Below are 25,337 nucleotides of genomic sequence, written 5' to 3' on the forward strand. Positions count from 1 at the left end.
GTTTGAAACATCTCAATCCCTAGAAGTCAAATGATTTTAGGCATTTCCTTAGGCATATGGCAGGAATAAATGAATATTTTTCTCTAGAGGAAGAAAATATTATCACAGGTTTTGAATTTAGGCCTATAAAATGTGATAAAAATGAGAGATATCATTGTTGTACCAAAGCTTTAAGAGCTCATGCTTCTGCCATCTAATTACCCTTTGCCATGACACTAGCAATATGTATAGCCTTCTCCTTGAACTTCTCCTTGAACTTGAACTCCTGTGTTCTGGAATAGCCATAATTAATAAGGGAAATATGAAATAAAACCACCACAGTGAAATGTAATTTTATTCCCTGAAGATAGCAAATATTAAAAATATGACAACAATAAATGTTAGCATCCTGAGAAAATAAGTCAGGATTAAGAACAATGAAAATTGGGCAGCCCGGGTGGCTCAGCGGTTTAGCACCGCCTTCGGCCCTGGGTGTGATCCTGGACACCCCTGATCGAGTCCCGTGTTGGGCTCCCTGCATAGAGCCTGTTTATCCCTCTGCCTGTGTCTCTGCCTCTGTCTCTTTCTCTCTGTGTGTCTCATGAATAAATAAATAAAATCTTTAAATAAAGAAAAAATAAACAATGAAAATCTACAGAACTGACAACTCAGTCAATTGACTTGTATGTGGAAAAACAAGACATTTTTTAAGAACATATATACATAAATATTCAAAATATTATTGCATAAAAGGAAGTTTTCTACTACTCAAATATCCATCAATATGAAAATGAGTAAATATAGTACTACAAACATAGTGCAAATAAATGTTCTATAGCTTCAAATGTCAACATAAGTAGAATCTTAATAACATGACCTTGAGCCATGATAAAGGCACGTCACAAAAGAACACACTGAATATGATAGTCTTTATATGCAATTAAAATTTCCCAATCAGCAAAAGGCTATGGGTTAACATGCAAGCGTGTTAAGCTATAAAGGAAATCCAAGGAATATTAAATACAAAATTCAAAACAGTGATTATGTGGGGTGCGTGGCTGGCTCAGTAGGTAGGGCATCCAACTCTTGATCTTAGGGTTTAAGTTTAAGCCCCTACACTGAGTGTAGAGGTACTTAAAAAAATTAAATCTTAAAAAAAAAACAAAAAACAAAAACATAGTGGTTATATTACATATGCACAGGAGATATAAAGGAATGGGACTGGGAAGACATGCAGAGGGTCTTCACTGGTATTGATTAGTGCTCCATTTCTTAGGCTGATAGTGGCACAGTGGTGTTCTTTTTGCTTTTATTCTTTATACCATATATTTAGACAAATGCATATGTTTGTATGAATAGGTATATTCTTTTGTATTTGTAAATGTTTAATAAAATGATTTAATGAAACATTCAGAAAGATACAGTAGGAAAAGAGTAGGAGGAGAGTAAAATGAAAAACTAGATACAGTGATTATAGATCATTCTTTAATGCTTCCAACATAAAGAAGAACAGAAAAATGTAGAAATATCTGGAAAATATTAGTATATGTGCTGCCGAAGTGAGCACTCTGGAAAATATTAGATGCAAATATTTGTTGTGCTTTCATTTGTAAGATATTCCAACATTTTTGTTGATGGGAATTGATCAAGCAAGAAGAGAAAATAGTGAGGATACAGAAGAGAAATGTTAATTGCTAGAGTAGATGACAGTTGAATCTAGTGCACAAGTAGAGAGTTGGCATTACTCAGATACCAAAGACTGTTCATCCATAGTAAAAGAAATTCAGATTTTAAGGAAAGAGCATATTTCTTGTTGAGGGTGGAAGAGCTATTTTTCTTTCATTTGTGGTTAAAGGAAATAGCAAAAATCCCTGTAGCACTCATTCTAATTTTAATACTTATAATTTTTTTAAAAATGTGATGTTTAATTATGGGTACAGATTAAGTCAAGATAAAAGTTTTAACTCCCAACACTTGTCTTAATAGACTCATGTACTTAATATAAGCTCTAAGACACTTGCTTCTAGCAATGTGGCTATCTAGATATTCTGAAAGACAGTCAACAAAGAGCAAGTAAGTTCCAGATAAAATATACCATTTGATGCATTCCTAGGCTTTCTAAAAATGGGAGATATCTCTTCACTTCTAAAAATGGAAGAAAGAAAAGTTATTATCTAGAGGAAAGGCTGGCAACTATAACCCTTAGGCCAAATCTACATTTCCATTTGCTTTTGTAATTAAATTTTATTTTAACAAAGGTGACACACTCATTCATTTATGTGTTGTTGTTTATGGCTGCCTTTAAGCTACAAAGACAGAGTTGAATAATTGTAACATAACCATATATCCTGCTAAATTGGGAATATTTACTATCTGGAATTTTACAGAAAAAAAAAAGTAACAGGAAAGAAAGAACTCCAAAGAGTTTCTGTATGTTCAGCATCCATTTTCCCCTATTATTAACCTCTTATACTTCTATGGTACATTTGTTGCATACTAATGAATTAAAGTTGACACATTATTATATCCTAAAGGCCATATTCATTAGAATTTTATAAATGTTAGTCTAATTCCTTTTCTTGTCTCAGGATCACATCTAGGGTACCACATTATATTTAAGAGTAATGTCTTTAGACTCCTCTTGACTATGACAGTTTCTCAGATTTTCCCTGTTTTTTATGGCCTTGATAAAATTGAAAAGAACTGGTCAGGTATTTTTTGTATTGTCCTTACTTCAACCTGATTTTATCTGATGTTTTTTTTCTGTGGTTATACAATGGTTTTAGGTTTGGAGGAGGGGGAAAGATCAACAAAGTTAAGAGCCATTTTCATCATATACCAAGGACATGTCTATAATTACATCTTATTACTGAAGATCTTAACCTTGATCAACGAGCTGAGATAGTATTTGTCAAGTTTCTCCACTGTAAAGTTACTTTTTCTACACCATCCTATCCTTCATCCTTTCCATACTCTTTTGAGGGAAGTCACTATTGAATCCTGCACTTAAGGGATAGAATGGGGAGTTGTCCAATAGCTGGAATTCTTCTATATGGATATATATATATATATATATATATATATATATATATCACACTTAATTACTTATTCAATTAATTTATATCAGTATGGATTTGTAGATATTTATATCTATGTGGATTATAATCTAGTACTATTCTATTTTTTATTTTGTTGTCCAAATTGAATTCTCAGGTGTTTTAGTCACATAAAGAAACTCTGTGGCATGGTTCAAGTTATATGCAGTTAAAATACTCATAAGTAAATGCTTACTAAACACTTTCTGGTCTCAACATGGTATTAATCAATCAGTCAACAAGCCTTCGTGTTTCTAAATATCTAGCACTTGTCCTGAAGATATTGTTCTAGAGATTTAATTATTGGGAAGCCTTAAAGACTAAGATAATTAGACATTTCTAGCTTTCCTGGAGGCACAGAACCAAAGCTACAAGGGCTACCCTTGTAATCCCACCTCATGATGCTGTCCAAGGCTCTAAACTGTCTCCAGCTCACACAGACGTTAAGTCCAGGTTAGGGAAGACGACAAAGGAACTCAGAGGGTTTTAAGTTCCTATTTGAATTTTAAGCAGATCCTAGTCTCTTTCTTTCTCCAAGAAAGTTACAAATATTTCTGGACATGCTATGGGGAAATATGATTGGTCCAAATTTCAGTCAGGCCAATTTGGAATACATTGGTTCACTAAAGAACTAAAGTCAGAAAGATACATGAGTTTATTCTTGTTTAGTTTTAATATGTAGGCAAGACCAACAATTAGTTTTACAAACTACACAGTTAAAAAGCTGTTATTATAAACTATAATGATAAATGAAAAACAACCATGACAGAATAAATATTTAAAAAATAATAACAATTGTTTCTTTTATAGACTGAAATTCTACCTCACATCCCACCCCAACCAAATCTTAATAGTTTTTGAGATTCTCCAATTTTTGCATTATGTGTAACTGTTACACATTTTTTTTAAAAAATTGCTTTGATTCTGAAAAATTATAATTATTGAACAGAGTGCTGAGAAATCCCTAAATTTTTCTTCAAGGAATAAGAGCACAAATCCTATCAGTTTATCTCTATCTTTTAGCTTAATAATAAAAGATGTAATATTCTAAAGACACTGATTTTTTTTCACAATCTTGTGTGTCTTCCAACTTAGAGAAAGGAAGCATTGAGTGTTATAATAAGCATAATATAGAAAAAAATCATCAATAAAATACAGAAAAATAGGAGACACAAGCCAAAACAGCAGTGCTTAAATAGAAAATAATAATTCCTCTTCTTACTTTTATTTTTGCTTTGTTTTTTACAGGCAAATATCACATTCTTTAAAACTTTACCGAACTTGTATTCATTACATTGCATATAGGAGAAAAGGACCTCTGGAGCATAAATATTTCTCAAGACATTCAAGCATAAATAGTACTCACTAGGATTACTGACATACATCTGGAAATCTGTTCTGTCCAAATTTATATTAGACTAAGGTAAATTCCAAATTAAGCCAGTTTGCAGAAAATGAAAGGATATCAAGAAGGAAATAGTAGGTATAGTTATTACCCCAAATGTATTTATTCTTTAATTTTTTCTCCCAAGGTCTTCAAAGTTCAGGCACAGTTATTAATATATATATTTGTGCATATATGTATATATAAATATATGCATATGCTAAATGTGTTACTAAATGGAAAAAAGTAACTACAAAAATAAAGAATTTGGAGTGTGATTCTGACAATTCAAACTATCTGTGTGTTCCTACATCATACACATAAATCAGAGATTTGTAATAATTTATAGATTAGAGATTTGTGTAGTATTTGAAAAAAAAATCATAACGGAAAAAACTTCTTGTTTTTATATGAGCATCTTAATAATCATGTGAATCTGATCATGATCCTTTATATAGTTCTCTACCAATCGAATTTTTTTTTTTTTTTTTGTAGAGAAAGAGAAAGAGGGAGGGAGAGCACAAGTGGGGGGATGGACAGGAGAAGAGGGAGAAAGAAAGAAACTCTGAAGCAGGTTCCATACTCAGTGCAGAGCTCAATGCAAGGCTTGATCTCATTACCCTGAGATCATGAACCTGAGCCAAAATCAAGAGTGGGACACTTAAGCGACTGAGCCACCTAAGCACCTAACAATTTAAAATTTGAAAAAAAGTGAAGAATATGAGAAGAAATCTTAGATATATTTAATTTTAGGTATATTAAGAAAATCCTTCTTAAATTTCAGTTCTTAACTTCAGTGTGGACCCCTTCATTTGCTGCTCATAATGTATATCGAATTTCTCATTCAGGGCTACAGTAAAGTGATTCTTCCAGTCTCCAGCAATCCCTATAACAGAAGAGCAAACAGTAAAAAAATTATGTTTTCTAGCCATAATTATGAAATTTTCTAATACTCATTACTTTCATTAATACCTGATCAAATTCTATTCTTAAATCTTCAATTATAAATAAAATATATACCATAAATAGTATGTGTTTACATACATACATATATATATACACACACAAATATGTATATTCAAGCTTGCAAAGAAAGATTTGTCCTGATTCTTAACAAATAAGACCCAGCAAATTTCTTTCTCTGATTCTTTCTTCTTATGCTACTTAATTTTTCTTCTCTAATTGTCCCTGAAATACTAGAGCTCCTAAGATGAGGTCCATGCTTAGCCACGCTCTCCAAATTTCAACTATCATCTTCATACTAACTTCAAATCCAGGCTTATGTCTCCATGGCCAACTGTCAATATGATATTTCCACCTGGATTCCATACAACTAGCTCAAATTCAACTTAGTTCAAAATTAAATTCATTTTCTTCCCCACAAAATTGTGTTTTCTTTGTGTCCTTTTCCATAAGCTGTTAAAGTCAGCACCAGGTATCCAAAGCATAAATTTGGAAGTTGTCCTCAACTACATCTAATTCTATACTCATATTCAGACTTTCTTCCTATCCATTGCTTTCTCTCCATTTTTGCTGCCATTGACATGTAAGTTTCTCAGCATTTTCCACCTTGTGTTACTGCAAGACTAGTAGGTTCTTTTCTTTTGTTTTCCATCACATCTAACCTTCCCCTAGCAGAAGGAGTATTTTAGATTAGTAGTTCCCTTCCCCTTAGTTCAAGGAGCTCTAAACTTTCCCAGTAAAATAACCCCCAAAGACAGAAAATGTATGTTGAGAATTGGGTAGGGTCTAAGGGCATAGCACAAAGCAGCCCTTTACAAGGATAACTATTTTAAGTCCATTATGTTATCTTAAAAATATATGTGGACATTATGAAAAAGAAGACTGAGATCATCTGAAAACTAAACAATTAAAATATAATCCATATGCCAACTCTCTTTTCAGGGGCTTTCTGTTGGTGCCAGTGGCAGGTTTGTTATTCTTACTATCTTAAAAATTTCTGACACTGTCACTAAAAGTTTGGTCTAAAGAGCAAGATTTTCTCTATTCTGTTTCTGCTTCACTTACAAGTAGACCCATGCCCCAATACTCTACATATTCTACATGCCTTTGGATTTATAAACTGACCACATCTCATCAGACCATTCCTCCTTCCAACAGAATGTCACTTCACTGTATTTTGATATTTTGCTAAACAAAGCTGTATTTTCCAGCAAGTGCTTTGAAATGTAATCCTTTTAAAACAGGTTTAATGAGGTTATCTGATATACAAAGAACTGTATATATTTGTACAATTTGATGAATTTGGGTCTTGCCACTTGGTCTTGAAAAATATTTGCCACTTGGTCAAGGAAAAGCTAATTATTCTAGGCTTATTTCCTCATTTCAAAATGAGATAATAATAGAAGTTTTCTTTTGAGTGTCTGATTTTAATTCGAAGAGAATTAGAATTTTAAAATTATATACATTTATATAACATACACGGTACATCACCAAGGCATACAGGCTTTATATATAATAGCTAGTAGGGTGTGGTATTAGTGTTGAGGCTGGGGTGGCTGCTGGCCATTCTTAATATGCTGCATATAATAAGTAATCATGAAGTAGTAGCAATTTAGTAGTCGTAGTAGTAGTACCATTTTAATGCCTCTACAGAACTGGTAACTCAGTAAAAAGATTGGTCAAATGTGCAACAGCTCTGAAGAAAACCAACTGGGTCCACAAGGCAAGAATAGACTTTAATAGGTGTTTGCCTATAACAATTTCAACATGTAACTTCTGATAGCAACTGAGGCAAATTGCATGACTTTCTCACCCTTTCTCATGAAGGGAGAAACTTTTTGGTTCATGATTTCATCTGGTACTGTTGTATAATTGGTAGATGGATTGTTCTTCATCTCCTGGAATGAAGTATGCTGTACAATCTTGTCCACAAGCTCCTCTGTTGGCTGCCTTCCAAGAAATTGCATCACTTTTATCACCTCTTTTCTGATATCCTAAGAAGAAAAAATATTTTGAAGACTTAATTACTAAAGTTAAATACAAAAAAATAAATAAATAAATAAAGTTAAATACATTTTGGAGGTATTTAAAATTAATTATTTTAAATAATTACTAAATTAATTAGTAACTAATTACTAATTAGTAACTAATTACTAATTAATTAGTGATTAATTACTTTAGTAATTAAGTAATTACTAAAGTTAAATACTATTTGGAGGTGGCTGCATTATCTATTCAAAGACAGATTTTTATATCTAGAGTGTTGTCAAATGCTAATATTTTAGAAATCACTAAATTGCCCATATGTTTTCTTTTTGTAAAATGTTTATTTAAATAACATAAAATGTTATATTAGTCTCAGATGTACAATAGCCCATATGTTTTCAATTTCTCACCTCCTTCATGTCTTCATAGAAAAGAAATAGCACATGTGGATTCTTTCTCTTTTCCCACCAAGATTTTGCATGTTTATACCAGGAACCATATGGCACTAAAGTTAGAGATAAAAATAATATAAGGGCATAGTATCATCCTTATACAGCTTGAAAATGAGTATTCAAACAACAGAAGCAACAAATAAATACAAATAAATGATCATGGAATGAAACCTAGGATCAGTCACACATCTTAAGCAAATTTCTCTGCAGCAAGAGAGGCAAAGTTTGTTGAGTAATCCATGTGCAGGAACCTACTCTAAACTTTCATCATTCTGAAATTGTTTATGACACATAAAAAGTGCAGGAAATCCCTGTCCCATTAACTTGATTCAGAGCTTATAGGAGCATTTTTGAAGTATGTGTGTTTGTGTGTGTGTGTAAAATCAAGTTGTCAGTGAAGAGAGTTGAGTTAGTAGAATTATTAATAATTTTTTAATCTGAATTCAGTCTAGGTCTCCAATTTACCATTTACAAATTAGCTTTGGCAACTAAAGCTAGTAACTATGTAATTTTTTATTATACTACTTGCAGTTTATATAGTAGGGATGTTTTGTCAGGGCCTTTAGTGTTATTCTCATTTCAAAAAAGAAGATTTTGAAGATGATGTGATATGCTGAAATGCTGTATCTCTCTTCCCTTATCTTGTCTCATGCATATCCCAGTGTTTCACCCAATAAAATGCTGACAGAATAATGTAATGCTATGTGAGTCAAAGTATTCTGCTTTGTATTGTCATTAACTATCACTTCTGTTCTTTGACTCTATTGGCAATTGTTCTTAACAGAAAAAGTGAGATAATGATAATTATAGTGATCTTATTCATCCATTTTGCAGAGGTGCAATATTATCTTTCTCTGCCTTACGATGGGAATTTTGATGATCTTGAGGCATATGTTTAATTCATGATGCTTTAGCAGAATTTTTTCCAAAATGCAACAAACATAAAGTACATATATTCTACTTTTATGAGTCAAAAATATCTTGTATGGATATAAAGATGATATTATTATCAATTTTCCTGCAATTATTGCTACAGGATCAGAATGGCCTCCTTTACATAATACTGGACTTTCCTGAACACTTTCTTCCTCAATTTTAAATAGTTGCTGTAGTCTGGAGTTAAATAAAAAGGTAAAATTTCCCAGAATTTCTGCTCAAGTAATTCTTGTATGGTTTTGAGAAATCTAGTTGAAACATTCAGACTATACCCTGAGTGGAAAGAATAAGAACTTTGTAGATATTCAGACTTCTTTGTGAATTCTGACCCCATAAAGCATTTGAAACTTTCCTTGGAAACAAGTGAGCATTCTCTCTTCTCTATTTCCTTGCCCCCTTATTCAGTAGAGTTGTAAAGTTGTGAAACACTTTTTTTTTTTCCAATAGAAATGAAAGAATTGAACACCGAATCTGTCTTAGAGAGGAAAATCTCTTATTCTAACCTCCAAACACACTTTTATATATTTATTTTTAGGCACTGAACTGAAGTGTCCAGATTCTGCAATTTGCCATCCACATCTGGAAACCTTATGCTTGTTCTAGAGTTCAAAGGCTTTAGGAATTTCTGTGTTTTAATTAAGGATCAGGGAAGATAACAGATCAGAGCAGACAACAAAAATTTTTGCTCAGAAATGTCATTTGTCTTGTATAATTTACCTTGAAAGAATTGAGAGAAAAGAAGCTGCCTTTACCTTGTCCATCCATGAATTTTTCCACAAACTCTTGAAAAGATCCAGGGTCTGGATGAGCCGTTATCATTCGAAAGAAATAATAATAAGAAACAACTACATCTTTGGCATTCCGGCAAAGATAGATCACCTAAGAAGATGAAATTATATATTAAATCACTAATTTTTTTCAAATGTAGTCTCATCAAGATGTAAAAAGAAAACACTTAATGCTTTCAACTGCAAGTATCATACATATTCCCTGTAGATAGTGTTTAAAATATAAAAAATTATAAAGAAGAAAAATTCTTCAGCAACTTGACATGACAGCATCCTTTGTACAGTTGTTCAGGGCTAGTTCTCATTTTTTATTTTTCATGCCATTTTCACATTTTATAACTCATCTTAATGTTACAAATTTCATGTAATCTTAGAAGGCAAGAACATGTTTATTGAGGGTCTAATTATATGCTTATTGGTCTCAGTGAAAAAATAATCTTCACCAACATCTTGTTGAGTTTCCTTATTACATACAGAAGAATCACCAATCAGAAATAGCTATCAGGAAGCCTTAGTTTTAATTGCCCATCTGGCACTAAAAAGTTCTATCATCTTGTGCAAAGCACCAATTTTGGCTCTAAATTTTCTGTACAATAAGTGAGTTGGGCCAGAACTTTATGATCTCTCCTAGGTCTCATACTCAATGCTGCAGGAAAAGATCTGCAGAAGTAACCTCCAGTATCTCCATGGGCTCCACTTCCATCTTCAGGCACCTGACCCATTGCCATCAGGGAAGGCTACTCATGACTCACCGCTCTTTACTGAATTTGATTTGGCTCACTAGCTTGTCTTAACTCTTCAAGTTTCTATACTGTCAAACAATTTTAAAGAAATCCTCTAGTTTATTTTAAGAAATATAGCCCTCTCACTGTCTCTCAAAAAATATTTTTAAAAAAAATATGGCTCTCATTTTAAGGTCCTGCGAGATAAACCTCCTATAAATAAAAAGTGAACTTTCTTTTCTTATCAAAGCTATCATTAGCCTTATGAACTTTTCCAACCTAATTTAATACTCTTCCTACTTCCTTTTGCATATTAGCTTTTTACATATAGCTTTGCCACTATATCCATGGATTTACTTCAAAATTTTTACTGCTTGCTTTTCTTCATTTTTACTGCTTGCATCTCCCTCTGTCTTGAATATTCTTTACATCTCAAAATAGGATCCATATTTAAAGCTTGGCTCCAGGTCTCTGTGAAGCTTTTTATTTCCCCAGATGGGATAGGGTGAACAAAAGTAATCCCTCTTCCCCTAAACTCCCATTAGTTTATCTTATCTCTGTTTTGGCAGAAACTATTCTATATCCCACTTTTTACCACACATGCTCTTCCTGTCTTGGAGGAAAATCTAGGTCTTTCCTGAAAACAGGACTTTGCCTACAGTCAAAGTTGCTAGTTTACCCACAATTCACTTGGGATCATAATCCATTTGAAACATTCTACATTTGAGGGATGCCTGGGTGGCTCAGTCGGTTAAGCATCTGCCTTTGGCTCAGGGTCCTGGGATTGAGTCCTACCTTGGGCTCCTTGCTCCATGGGAAGCCTGTTTCTCCCTCTCCCCTCAACTTGTGCTTTCTTTTTCACTCTCAAATAAATAGAATCTTTAAAAATCTTACACTTGAAAAACCTCTGTTCCTGTGATATTCAGTTCATACATTTCCCAGCTAAAGCCTTTATAAACTTGTGGTCATTCTCTTGCTGTAATTGAAAATGTGAACATCTGCCTTATAGTATTATTCTCCATTCTTAATCTTGTCCTCATCCAGTGTAATTTTAGTATCTGCATGCATGAACCATCTGATTCTCTATGGTCTTGTAATCATTGATTGTTACTTTTATTTTTACTTCAGCTAACCACTTTTATGACCAAATTGTGAATCTTGTCATGAAACCCTAAAGGTTTCACTTTTGAAGCCCTATTCTGGAACATCATGTATTCTTCCAAGACAGTTTACTCTTCCCTTCTTCCTTATTAGTTATTCCCAATATACGTGTCCTGCAACAATTCTAGGGCCTCAAATTTTTTTATTTCAATTATTTCTCTTATCTATTGGTTTGAGCCCTGTTCCCCTCTACTTTTGAAAAAATCACATCTCACTTCTGGCTCACCATTCCAGATACACTTTTACAAATAGTTTCAATCCATCTATCTACTTGTCTCCCAGTGAATTATTCCAGAAATACTCAGGACACTAATCCACTTGTTTGATGCATCTCTGAGGTGATGAGCAGTTTTGTGAAGATTAAGCAATTTAGTAAACATTGCAAAAAAATACTAAGACTATTGCAAATGTATCTATTTTCATTTGATAATTGAAGGGGCTACAGCCCATTCTGCAAAGGAAAAATGTGACTTGGTCAAATCTCTTGAAAAATGATTACACATCTCCTGCAAAATACATAAATGGCATTCACTAATGAAAGAAAACTTATGTATGGAATAATATCAGCAAGATGTATATGTTCTATCTAGAATTGCTTTCGATAAAAGTTAAAAAACAAACAAGAAACATTAGAATCTTTAGAATTCCGGACCATGGATCTCCATAAAAATGTCAAATAAACCAAGTAACTATGGAGCACAATGTACAGTAAAAATGTTTCATGACTGTGATAAGCCAGCCCCCTATTTTGTTATTATGACTGCATATAGTACTTCAACATCTCATTTGTGTAGTATATATGGGTCATAGCTTATCCTAAGAAAAGCTAGAAAGGTCTTGAGAAACAGCATCAATGATCCAAGACTTAATATTTTAGGGTTACATGTATCACTGTTTGTAAAAAGCAAAACCGATAAAGTCAATCATCAACTTAAAAGGTCTGTAACTCATTGCTATCAAATATCATTCAAACTTCTTAACTTAGCTTCATTGTCTGTTGTGGTCAAGCTTTAGTTTATCTCCTTTCATTTATCCAGTCAATGTGTACATTCAACCTTGCAGCTAAACTGAACTTGTTTCAGATCCTCACTGCGGTTGCCTCTGGGATTATAAGAACTAACTCCTGTACATCTTTTAAATATCAGCTGAGATGTTACCTGCTTTTAGACACCGGCCCTGCTCTCAATGTCTGGGCTAGAATTCTCTTCTTACTTGACCTGTGACACCTCCTACATTGTCTGTTTGCCCCTTTCCCCCACTGGATCTTTGAAGACAAAGATTGCATGTGTCTTATTAATCATTGTGTTGCTGGCACATGATAGGCACATCACATGATAGGAACTTGGTAAATAATTATTATATGACACTTGTCTGGCTTATCTTTGACTAGTTCACTTGCATGCTTTATTATGCCAAGCACGATAGTTTGCAAAAAGGAATACGTCCAATACCATTAGTAATAACAACAAATACAAAAGAAGCTACCATTTATTGTTAACAATATACTAGATACTTTATTAAGCACTTAACAAGCATTACTTCATTTAATCCTTATAACAACTCCATAAAGAAGATGGTATTAACCTTCTCTTACAGATGAGGAAGCTGTGGCTTATAGTTTCCAAATCATCCCTAGAGTTGGAGTTGAAATCTAGACTCTGACTCTACTGATCTTAATCCACATTTATTAAATATCTGTCAATTCCATAAAAGAACAAACAAATGTGAAATTTTAAGAATATTTGACTCTGGTTACCTTACAGTTCTTTTCCCAAAATGAGGCTGGAAGAAGTTCAACTGGCAGATGGGTCTTCACTACTCTAGGAGATGCCATCTGTTTTAATTGTTTTACTCCTGTTTTTTTTTTTTTTAAATTAAAGAATATATACAACTTCAAACATGATATTTATATGGATTTTACAGACATATTAAAAATGAAATTAACTTTAAGATTCCATATTGTATTCATAGTAATAACAACAATACATACCATGACAGAAGTTTAGATAGAGGAAATTGTAAATAAAAAATAAGACAAAATAAAATTTCACCATTCTGGGAAAATCATTATTAACATTTTGGTAGTCAGTCTTCCATATAAATACAGCTGCCCCTTGAACAACATGTGCTTGAACTGCACCAGTCCACTTATACATGGTTTTTTTTTTACAGTTCAGTAGTATAAATATAATTTCTCTTACTTATAATTTTCTTAATAACGTTTGCTTTTCTCTATCTTACCTTATTGTAAGGGTACAGTATATAATACATATATAACACACAAAATATGCATTCATCAACAGTTTTTGTAATTAGTAAGGCTTCCAATTAATAGTTAAATTTGAAGAGAGTCAAAAGTTAATGTGCAGATTTTTTATTCTGTGAGATGTGGTATCTCTAACCCCAGCATTGTTCAAGCATCAACTGTGGATCAATATGACCAGTCTCAGAACCACCTAAATACCACACATGCAGATGGAATTTTTAATACTTTCTAATTGATATTTTCCTCAATATATTTTACCAAAACTGCGATGTGAAGAAACATAAAACATCCTAAAATTTTTAATGATTTACATACTGCTATTACTTTAAACTATTCTTTTGTTGACTAAAACATTGTTTCTAATTTTGCACAACATTAAAAGAATCTGTGATGAATATCTTTTTGTATATATCCTTGAAAGTTTTGTGGATATTTTTCTAGTTTTTAATGTATTATCACATTCAGTTCATATAAAGATAAATGCTCACATATTACTAGGCTCTACTGAAGGCATATAAGAGCTATCCTTATTCACTCTATTTCAGACAAATGCTATACTATAAACTTTTTCAAGATTTATTTATTTTTTGTTTGTTTTTTGTTTTTGTTTTCATTTTTATTGAGGTTCTATTTTCCAACACATAGTATGATACTCAGTGCTCATCCCATCAAATGCCCTCCTCAGTACCCGTCACCCAGTTACCTCAAGATTTAAATTTAAATTTACATGCTTTCCATGGAGAGGACATAATACTAATTGTCTTTCTTACTTAACAGTCTTTCTTGCACTGTCTATATCCATACTTTAAAATATATGTACATAGCTTTTAAAATCTACTTTTAAAAATCTACTTAAACATTACCATTCATGAGATTTTCTTTTCTGCATTCCAAATAAGGTATTCGATTAAAAATGACATCTTCTTTGCATTTTTCCACATCACCCTCTTTGCAGATCATGTATACAATTTCACTAACCCAGGTTGTACCTGTAAAAATTAGACAAACCTCAGTGTTCCACTGACCATGTCAGGCTGACAATGCAAGTAGTGTATTTATAACTGGACAAAGTAGGAATGTACTAATGCAATATTATTTGAAAGATGTCAGAATAGCCACAGAACTCAAGAAACATTTCTTCTAATATTTAATCATGCAAGACCCCAAAATAGCTTCAATAAATGAGGATAAATATTGTAGTAAGACACAGCTGTGGTAGGAATCCAAATTTGTCCATGATGAATTGGGACATTGTGTAAGCAGTTGGGGATTTAAATTTTGAAATCTAAAAAGTAAGGAGGCTTGATTTGTTGAATTCTTACTATATGAAAAGTATTGTATTTAATTAGTCATTATCAGGTAAAACAAAGATAAATAAGATATAGCTCCTGACCCCTAGGACAAGTTTTTTGTTGTTGTTGTTTCTTTAAGGATTTTATTTATTTATTCATGAGAGACTAGAGAGAGATAGAGGCAGAGAAATGGCAGAGGGAGAGGCAGGCCCCATGCAAGGAGCCTGATGTGGGACTTGATTCTGGGACTCTAGGATCACGCCCTGAGACGAAAGCAGACACTTAACTACTGAGCCACCCAGGCATCCCCTGACATCTAGGATAAGTTAACAATAAATATATTTAAGCTGACTAAAGTTGTACAAGTGAAAATAATACACAATTGAATGCTGAGTTTAATTCAAAGAAAGAAAAGATGAGTATTGGGGAATAGAGGGAAAAAGCTTTCAGGTAAGTCTTGAAGAATGGACTAAATACAGATGGTCAAGAAGGAAGAATGGAAAGAGTTGAAGAAGCCAGAAAGTAAGCATGCCTTCAGAACCTCCCATGCCCATGTATGTGCTATTCTTTCAGCCTGGAACACTCTTCTAGGAGCTGAATCTCTTATGTTTTTGCTTTGCTTTGCTGACTCTAAGAAGCCTCTGAGGAGCCCCAGGCAAGGTCCTCCTCTCATATGTTCTCTCAATACCTTGGTGGACTTTCTTCAACCAAGGCACATTCATTCTGTAATATATCTGCCATCTAATTGATTTATACTTCCTACTGGATTATAAAATCTGAGAGGGTAGAGTTTAAATGTGTTTTATTCATCACTATATCTCTAGTGGCTAATATCACACTTGACACGTAGCAGGAACTCAATAAAAATTTGGGATCCCTGGGTGGCGCAGCGGTTTAGCGCCTGCCTTTGGCCCAGGGCACGATCCTGGAGACCCGGGATCGAATCCCACATTGGGCTCCTGGTGCATGGAGCCTGCTTCTCCCTCTGCCTGTGTCTCTGCCTCTCTCTATATATCATAAATAAATTTAAAAAAATTTAAAAAAAAGATTAAAAAAAATTCGCTGAATGAATAAACGGGAAACAGAAATGGGAAAAATATGCAAAGAAATGATGAAGAGACAGGTCAATGAGAAGAGGTGTTCCCTACTTTTTTGGGATAATGTGAGCAGGGAGGTGTCATTCATTAATTGTTTTCAACACATATATATTGAGTATCTGCTAGTCACTATGCTAAATGCCAAGAATACACAATTAAATAAGATATATTCACTATGATAGTGTTTCATGTGTTACAGAGACCTATTCTTCAAAGACATGTAGTTTGAGCATAGGATTTGGACTTTCTTTTCTGTCTAATAGATATATGCAAATACTGTACCAAAATAAAAATGTAAATTTGGAAAAAAGAAAAAAAATAAGGAGAAAAAAATAATAATAGATGATATACTCAAGCATGGTTCAACTACACATTTTACTGATAGCTTCTGATGCCTCGAACTGAGACCCAAGACAGAGGATACAGAAAAGAACATATCTGATCTTTGCCTTTTGGTGCTCAAAGGCACTTTTATGAGTTGGAAACAGTGCCCAATAATTACAACACTTCTTTTTTCTTATGATGCTATAATACAAGTGGGCACAGGAATTGAAAGAACTGCAAAGGGGGAACATTTAAGTAAGCATGCTGCTCCCTCTGTGATGTTTTTACAAGAAATGCCTTCGAGACAACATGAGGATTCAACTTAGCCTTAACGCATTATTGAGATTAGTTCACCAGGTTTGTGAGGTAGAGAAGGGTTCTACCAGACAGAATTTTTTTTTTTCCAATCAAAGGTCAGACACTTAAGAATGGTACAGTGGTGAGGGAAAGAATTGGAAATAAATTATGAAGACAGAATTGAAGAAGAAACAGGTGGGCAGAAGGCTGAAGAGGCAAGAATATGCCAAGCATAAAATGCCACATTTGAGTTTAAGGTTTTAAAAAAGTCTGGAAGGGCAATGACATAAATTAATCAAGAGAATGAGATTATCAGGGTGTGTTTGGGAAGAATTCCTACAGTGGTGGAGTAAGATAATAATGGAGTGAGATCTACTTAGTATTTAACTTATGTAAGTGTTAAATGTAACAAACAGATAGAGAAGTCTAGGTAGGATCTTTCTAATTTCTAAAGGTGTATGATTGTGAGACTCCAGAACTATGATTAACAGTTGAGCTAATCTCAGGGGGGAAAAAAAAAAGATGTTGCTTAAAAAAGAAGTTTGGGGGACAGATTTAAGGAAGGAGACCTGGTTAGCTGAAAAAGAATTTTTTAAAAGTTTGCAAAAATAACTTCTACTCTGTTTATACAACAATGATAATAGTGACATTAGGTAAGCAGAGTTGGTAGTTTAAAATTTTAGTTTTGGTTCTATAGTAATCTATTTATATCACATAGTTTTCTAAAGTGGCCAACAATACTACTGTCAATGCGCTGCTCAAGTTACAGGTACAGATTGTGCTCTTAGAATTGAATATCCACTTTTTGCCATATCTATACTAAAACTACTATATCTGGACTTTAATATGAAGAATGAATGTGGTAAAAGTGAACAGCTTAATATTTACCATTCAAGGTGGGTTTGCAATTTATAGATGAGAACAACATTAACATAATAAAGAAACTTACCAGATTTGGGATAGGTGGCAATGACAATATCATCTGGTCTTGCCTGGAATGTCTCCACATCATCCCAATATTTCATGAAGTCTTTATACATTAGAATTCCATGGATTTTGCCAAAGAATGTACAATAGTCAGGTTTGGAAGGCTCCATCCTAAAGATGGTGCACTGAAACAAAAAAGGTATGTTTTCCACTTTATATGTACTTTTAAATGTTTTAAAATTAATAATAGCTCTGTACATTGAGGTTCTCTTGAGTTTCCAGCATTTCTTAGCTATTGAGCATGTAGACTAAATGCATATTAAAGAACTGTATAATATAGTCTTGGCGCTTTGGGAATTTCTAATCCTATTAAGAAGGTAAGCCTAACAAGATAAAAGAGTAATAAAGTACAAAGCACTATAAAGTATTTAAAACTATGTAAAAACTAGGGGCACCTGGGTGGTTCAATTGGTTAAGCGTCTGACTCTTGGTTTCAGTTCAGGTCATGAAACAATGGAACAAGCGCCACATGCTCAATGCAGAATCTGCTTGGGATTCCCTCTTCTTCCCCCTCTGCCCACCCCTCATCTCTCCCTCTTTTTCTCTAAAATAAATAAATCTTAAAAAAATCGACATGAAAAATAATGTGAAGCATTTGTGTTATATTTATTTTTCAAAAAATTTTAAAATCTGATCCACACAGGCACCCTTGGATAATCCCCAAGATTTTTAATAATTATACTATGCTCTCTTCCATGCACCTAAAAAAACACCATTAGTGATGCCTAGGTGGCTCATTTGGTTAAACTTTTGCCTTCCACTCAGGTCATGATCCTGGGGTCCTGGGATCAAGTCCTGCTCAGTGGGGAGTCTGCTTCTCTCTTCCGCTCTTCCCCTCTCCCCACTAATGCTCTCTCTCAAATAAATACTATAAAAATTTTGAATTATATTTATACATAATATATGCATAGCGAATTCCATGATGAATAAAGACAACAGAGCCTTCCATTTCTTTGTCAAAATTGATGGGGTATGTAAAAAGACTAAGAAGTTCAAAAATACAATAAAATTTTGGCAAATAATCACCCTGATTAATATGTATACATCAAATAACAATAAAAGATTGATGATCAGAATTGATAGCTGCTGCCAGATCTCAAAGTCATAGCTTCCTTAGTTCCTGAATATTTTTCATTTAACAAAAAGATTCAAATGCTTGATGAGTGTATTTAAAAGATGAAACTAATGACACCAAAATGGATATATCTAAGACATGGATTCTTGAAGCTATAGTAGATTCCTCTGGGACCTCTCACATTACCTTTACCTTACTCTCACACTTGATCACTAAGGTGGTAGATTTTCCCGTTGAATGACTTATCTGAAACATATAAGATTAAGCAAGATGATTATCATTGATAATTCCCATGACAACACCTTTCATGTTCAGGGTTGGTCATAGGATTTTTAATTAAGCAAACTTTCCTTCATTAACTTTCAACTTCTTTCACTATCTTTTCTTCTTCATTCTGAGTTTGTAATATAGCATCTCAATGAATTTTAGCCTTCTTTGATATTAGCCTCTCTAGATCTCCCTTTACTCATCTTTGTGAACTGAACTAATACAAATCTGCCATGATGACTGCTCTGTGACCTGAAGCCTTCTTGAACACATCACCTCCCCACATTCTTTTCTTTTGTTTAACCATAACCTTGAGTACACCCTCGAGGCAAAATGTCCTTGATTTGCTCTGGAGATATGACAATGACACATACTTACTCTTTTAAAAATATATTTTTTTAAAATTTGAATTTTAGGTTGTTAACATACAGTGCAATATTGGTTTCTAGAGTAGAACTCTGTGATTCATTACTTACGTACAACCCTCAATACTGATCATCACAAATGCCCTCCTTAATACCTATCACCCATCTAGCCCATCCCCCACCCACTCTCCATCAACCCTCAGTTTGTTCTCTATCATTAAGAGTCTCTTATGGTTTATTTCCCTCTCTCTTTTTTTTTTCTTTTCCTCTTTCCCATATGTTCATCTGTTTTCTTTCTTAGATTCCACATATGAGTGAGATCATACAGTATTTATCTTTCTATGACTGATTTATTTCACTTAACATAATATACTCTAGCTTCATCCATGATGTTTCATTCTTTTGATGGCTGAGTAATATTCCATTATATATCTATATCTATTATCTATCTATCTATCTATCTATCTATCTATCTATCTATCATCTATCTCACATTTTCTTTATCCATTCATCAGTCCATGGACACTTGAGCCCTCTCCATTCTTTGACTATTGCCAATAATGCTGCTATAAACATCAGGGTGGATATATTTCTTTGAATTTGTATTTTTGTATCCTTTGGGTAAACACCTTACTGGGTTGTAGAATAGTTTTATGTTTAACATTTTAAGGAATCTCCATGCTGTTCTCTAGAGGGGCTGCGCCAGTTTGCATTCCCACCAACAGTATAAGACGGTTCCCCTTTCTCTGCATCCTTGCTAACAACTGTTGTTTCTAGTGCTGTTAATTTTAGCCATTTTGACAGGTGTGAGATGGTATCTCCTTGTGGTTTTGATTTGTAGTCCCCTGAGTAATATTAAGCATCTTTTCATGTGTCTGTTAGCCATCTGGATGTGTTCTTTGGAAAAGTATTAAATCATGTTTTCTACCCATTGCTTACTTAACTGGGTTATTTGTATTTTGGGTGTTGAGCTTGTTAACTCCTTGTGGAGTTTGGATACTAACCTACACATTTACATATCTAAATTAATTTGTATTATATTTTACATTCTTTTTGTGCTCTATTTTTTCACTATATAATGTGAAATGTTAATACATAAATTCTCTTTATTCTTATAAATGACACCTAGCAGTCACTAGTATGGGTGTAGCATAGATGACACGATTTTTTACTAATGGAAATTCCTGTTTTTCCCAAATTTTGTTTAGATATAAATAGTACTGTAATTCATCTCTTTGAGTATATCTCACACTTATCTTTGCAGTGACAATGGAATTACAAAAAAAAAAAAAAAAAGGTATGCCCATATAAAACATTGTTAAACTTTTTTTTAATGACTAAAATTATACCAGTTTGCACACTATATGAAATTGCCAGTATTTTCACATTCTCACCATCATTGGAAAACCGTGTTTCAGGGATATTTTATAATTTTTCATGTTTTCATCTTTTATAAGTATATTGATTATTTTATTATTTTGATCCATTTTGCCCATCAAGATTGTTGCTTTTTCTTAACTGTTTCATAGCAAGTAGTTTATTGTTGATTTTATATTGAAAATATGTGTGGTATTTCTGTCTTATATGCCAGTAATCTTTAAGCTGTCTTAATAAATTATTTTAATAGTGTTTCATAGAAGTCTATTGTTCATATAATCAAATGTGTCAAATTTTTGCCATGGTTGGTATGGTTGATATGGTTGATATGCTTGCCTAAATATTTAAATGTGCTCATACAATGAGAAATATATATATGTTAAAAGTTTATATAATCATATTAATTTAGATGGCTAATGTGAACATAACAGAGAATAGAATATAGTTACTAAGAGTGTGGGTCATGGGAGTGCCTGAGTGGCTCAGTTGGTTAAGCATCTGCCTTAGCTCAGATCATGATCTCAGGATCCTGGGATCAAGCCCTGTATTGGGCTCTCTGCTTAGCATAGAATCTGCTTCTCCCTCTCCCTCTGTGCTCTCTCTATATATATTTCAAATAAATAAATTTTAAAAAGATTTTTTTTTTTAAAGAAGAGTGTGGGCCTTGAAGTAGACCATCTTGTTTAAATCCTAGCTCTGCTATTTGAAATTGTATTATCTTGGCAAATTACTTCAGCTCAACTGTGCTCCATTTTCTGAACTACAAGTCAAGAATAATAAAAATTATAATACTTACCTGAAACAGTTAACAGAAATTATAAATTCTCATTATAAATGTTTAATAAGTATGAGCTTATATTGTTATTATGCCAAATCCATATGGTAATACATAGAAGTGTGTAGAGCAAGATGGATGGAGTCTCTCATGTCAAGCAATGATGCAAGCAATTAAAGGTACTACAGCTAGGACATATCACTGGGACCAGCGTCAATTGAACTGATAACAAGCAGAACCAGAGGACATCTGCAGGGATCAGAGACCGATTAAATCCCTTCAAAAAGGGGAGGATTTTGGCAACAAGTTGTCAGACTCTTCAGACACAACCCCCTCTATGTCTGGCCACTTTAAAAAGGCAGCTGCCATCCAAGGCTCTTGCCCACTTGCTCTCTGAACAGAACTGAGATCCTTCACTGCTTGAGCATAAGAAACAGAGAACTGACTTGAACTGGACCAAGGCCTTGTCTCAAATGCTAACCCACAGACTTCAGATTGGTTCACTAACCTCCTACACCCTTCTATTGTCTTTTTTTTTTTTAAGAGAGAGAAAGAAGAAGTGGTGGTGGGAGAGAGGGGACAGAAGAAGAGGGAGAGAGAGAATCCCCAGCAGGTTCCATACTTAGTGAGGAACTCCATGTAGGACTCAATCTCATGATCCTGAGATCATGACCTGAGCTGAAATCAAGAGTCAGACACTCAACAGACTGTTACCCAGGTGCTTCACCATTCTGTTATCTTGTTTGTTGTGTGGCTTTTCTTATGTTCTGCTCTGTATGCTATAAAAAGCCAGATTAATCACATAGTAGAAATGTCATTGAGTTTGAAATCTTGAAATCCACAGCATGCTCATGATAAGAAGCCAGATACTTAGGACCCTTTCAGAAACACTACACATTACATGGTAACGTCTCCCCTCTAAGCAGGGGAAATATGTGTCGTCAAAATTCCCAAGAATATATTTCATAAATATAAAATTATCTGAAGAAACATAATCAGTAATCTGTTTTTCTCACCTGAGAGAATAAAATCTATAAATGTCCAACATGATTTTTACACGTGATTTCTATTTGTTTGTTTCTCTAAAAGTCTTTGGGACAACCCAATATGATATTTATTTCACTTTGACCTCAGATTACACACCAGAAGAGAGACACAATGAAGGAGTTTCTCATTTGTTTGTTTGTTTTTGACTAAAGAATGGCTCACCATATGTTTTGGATCCCAGAACAACACTAGTCCTGCATGTTCTTACTAAACATGAAAAAAATCCCAGTCCCTAATGGCAGGCTCAACTCTTTCAAGACCTCCCTCTCAGGTATGTTATATGTACTCTCACCAAAATTATGAGATTTTGATTAGAAATTAGGCTTATTAATAAATCGGCTTGTTCCCTAAATCTGCCTTGCTCTCAGAAAATAGAAATCTTTCACCAGAAGAAAGTGTATAACAGGTGTTACTTGCCCAGCCTATTGATTTGTTTATTCATGTGAACAATTTTCTTGGTCTTCTGCCAACTTAGCAAAAACTGGCTTACAGTCAGTTGGGAGTAGCTGATTTATCACTCTGCACTTGGCTGACTTCTGGCTGCCCCTTCTATTTTGGTCTCAGAGTTAAACTGAGTGGCACATAATAAAATCTCTTTTCTTATTAAGATTTGTTGGTAAATTATCACAATGTATGGACTCATCCTCCATACATGTGAGAATGTAGACATCACCTTTGAATTATTATCTTAAAAATCTCTCTGCACCCAGTCACCTGCTTAATGGGACAGTATAGAATTTCTTTGTAAAGTCAACTCCTGACACCATTTGAATTTAAATATGAGAATACAAAAAATAAAAGTCTCTAGCTTCTCTCTTCTTTATCAAAGGATGTATTTCAGTTAGAAATTGTCAGTTTAATTCCCTGAGTATAAAGGTTACTGTTGTCTAGAAATACCAACCTGAAAAAGAATTGTTAAAACTGTGCTTTATCTTCAACTATTTCTACCCTACTTGCTCTATTTCCTCCTTAGTGAAATGGAGAATATATATAGCATGCAGAACCTACAGGGTCACTATGATACTGTAGTTTTATGTTAAAATTCCTTAAACAACGAAGCACTAATATAATGCAAGATTTATTCTTAATGACAAACAAATGATTTAAAAAGCATTCAAAATGCTTTACATTATTAAGTAACTAAAGTATTAGTAAAGGCTTTATTCTCTCTTTTTTCTTTTTTAACAATTTTGTATAATTTGCTCCTAAATTTCCTATATCTAAAATCTAAATAGTAAAAATAGTAATAGTAAAAATACAACCTGTCCAGATGATCCTGGGAAAAAATACTGGGTGATCCAATTTAGTTATTTTCGATCTCCACTCAGGTTTTAGGCCACCAAAATGCATCACTTATGCATTTGGAATGTTTCTGATGAGCTTTTATTCCTAATGCCAGAGAAGGAGGCGGAGATTAAACTGTGGGGCTTGGCTTTTTGGAGTCTGTGATGCAAGAGTATCACAGATATGTATACATACCTGCTGATGCATTTAATCAGAGTCATGCTCATTCATACAGAAATGTGAAAAACCTCTGCTGTTATTTTTCATTCCTGGCTCATAAATCAAATTCCTAAATTTGCCAATAGCTATCAGTGGGTTGAGGAAAGAGAGGGAGAGGAAATGAAGAGGAAATGAAGGAGAAGCAGTTTGGAGCAAAACATAAGGGAGCTGGGAAGGGGGGAGGTCCCTTATTTACTCAATGAAGAATAATGAAATGAGATTGATCTTCAAAAGAATAAACTTCCTGGAGGAGTGAGAGGAGGGAAGGAAAGGACAGAGAAAAAATAGGAGGGCCGTGAGGACCCTGGATCAGGAGACGTAGCTCAGTTTACTGAGAGCTGTCAAAGAAGGCTTTGTAGTGCTTGGTTGTGTCCTAACAAGTCCACTAGAAAACTCCTCCTACTTAAGATCTTTGCTTTTAGCTCTGAAGCTGCTGTGAAAATCAAAAACAGATGACAGCTAAGGAAAGAATGTAGACATCACTCACCTTTGAATTATTATCTTAAAAAAAAATCTCACCTCTCTTTGTACCCAGTCACTTGCTTATTGGGACAGTATGGAATTTCTATGTGAAGTTAACCCCTGACACCATTTGAATTTAAATATGAGGATATAAAAAATAAAAGTCTAAAGGTTTGTGGAGCCCAAGAACCCTTCACCTTTCTTTTTTTCAGGCTTCTGAGCCTCACCTGTCTTCAGCCGAGGAAATTCTCCCTTGCTCCCACCTCTCAACCCTCGTCAATATTTCCAATCCAGTTAGCTCCAAACCTGACTTGTTTTTGTCTTTTAATTTTAATGAGATGGCGCTTCCTTTGAAAGAAATGACATGACTCTTGCAGAACTGAGTATCCTTCTCAGTGAACTTTAAACCCTATACTCAACTCATTATCATTTAATCCCCTGCACTGTAATTAGAATTGACTTGTGCAGCTTCCTGATAGTACAGTAACTTAGGGACAGGGTTCTTTACTCACTAATTAGCATGTTGCATGGCATTGAGCACGCTAAGCGCTGGATGCGTATTAGCTGAATGAAAGTGGCTGATGGGTTCAAGACAGCAGAAGTTTAAGAAAATAGAATTGTTAGTTATAGAGGTCACTAAAATCTGGCCCTACCAACAGTAAAAAACAACAGTTGAGCAGTTTTTGAGACATGAGGCTTTTCATGATATAAAAATCAAAGTACAGCGGAGTAATCAG

General features: G+C 33.9%; 1 protein-coding gene and 1 long non-coding RNA gene across 6 annotated transcripts in view; one reads left to right on the forward strand and one right to left on the reverse strand.

The window, feature by feature from the left end:
* Positions 1 to 25,337, forward strand: part of LOC140604173 (uncharacterized) — a 99,197-nt gene that overhangs the window by 54,477 nt on the left and 19,383 nt on the right. For 4 of the 5 annotated variants that reach the window (XR_012007187.1, XR_012007188.1, XR_012007189.1 and 1 more), the window contains one exon: positions 22,723 to 22,906. The exons of the other annotated variant lie outside the window; for it this stretch is intronic. This is a non-coding gene — a long non-coding RNA (uncharacterized lncRNA). The remainder of the gene's footprint in view (positions 1 to 22,722; positions 22,907 to 25,337) is intronic. 5 annotated transcript variants of the gene reach the window in all.
* Positions 4,266 to 24,053, reverse strand: LOC140604172 (sulfotransferase 1E1-like). The gene is made up of 8 exons (XM_072775275.1): positions 23,898 to 24,053; positions 17,692 to 17,854; positions 14,596 to 14,721; positions 13,223 to 13,320; positions 9,548 to 9,674; positions 7,818 to 7,912; positions 7,235 to 7,415; positions 4,266 to 5,344 (listed from the first exon to the last, which is right to left on the reverse strand). Exons 2-8 carry the CDS (start codon positions 17,837 to 17,839, stop codon positions 5,232 to 5,234), a joined length of 888 nt encoding a protein of 295 aa, XP_072631376.1. The 5' UTR covers positions 17,840 to 17,854; positions 23,898 to 24,053; the 3' UTR covers positions 4,266 to 5,231.

The sequence above is a fragment of the Canis lupus genome, chromosome 14 (genome assembly GCF_048164855.1).
Source record: "Canis lupus baileyi chromosome 14, mCanLup2.hap1, whole genome shotgun sequence".
NCBI classification, from domain to species: Eukaryota; Metazoa; Chordata; class Mammalia; order Carnivora; family Canidae; genus Canis; species Canis lupus.

Bases quoted from the DNA above. Each gene is read 5' to 3' on its own strand.
- LOC140604172 (XM_072775275.1), bottom strand. From the start codon at position 17,839: ATGGAGCCTTCCAAACCTGACTATTGTACATTCTTTGGCAAAATCCAT. The intron at 14,722-17,691 runs GTAAGTTTCTTT...TAATTTTTACAG, and splicing joins TGCCACCTATCCCAAATCTG to GTACAACCTGGGTTAGTGAA. The intron at 7,913-9,547 runs GTAAAGGCAGCT...CTCTAACTTTAG, and splicing joins AAAATTCATGGATGGACAAG to TGCCATATGGTTCCTGGTAT.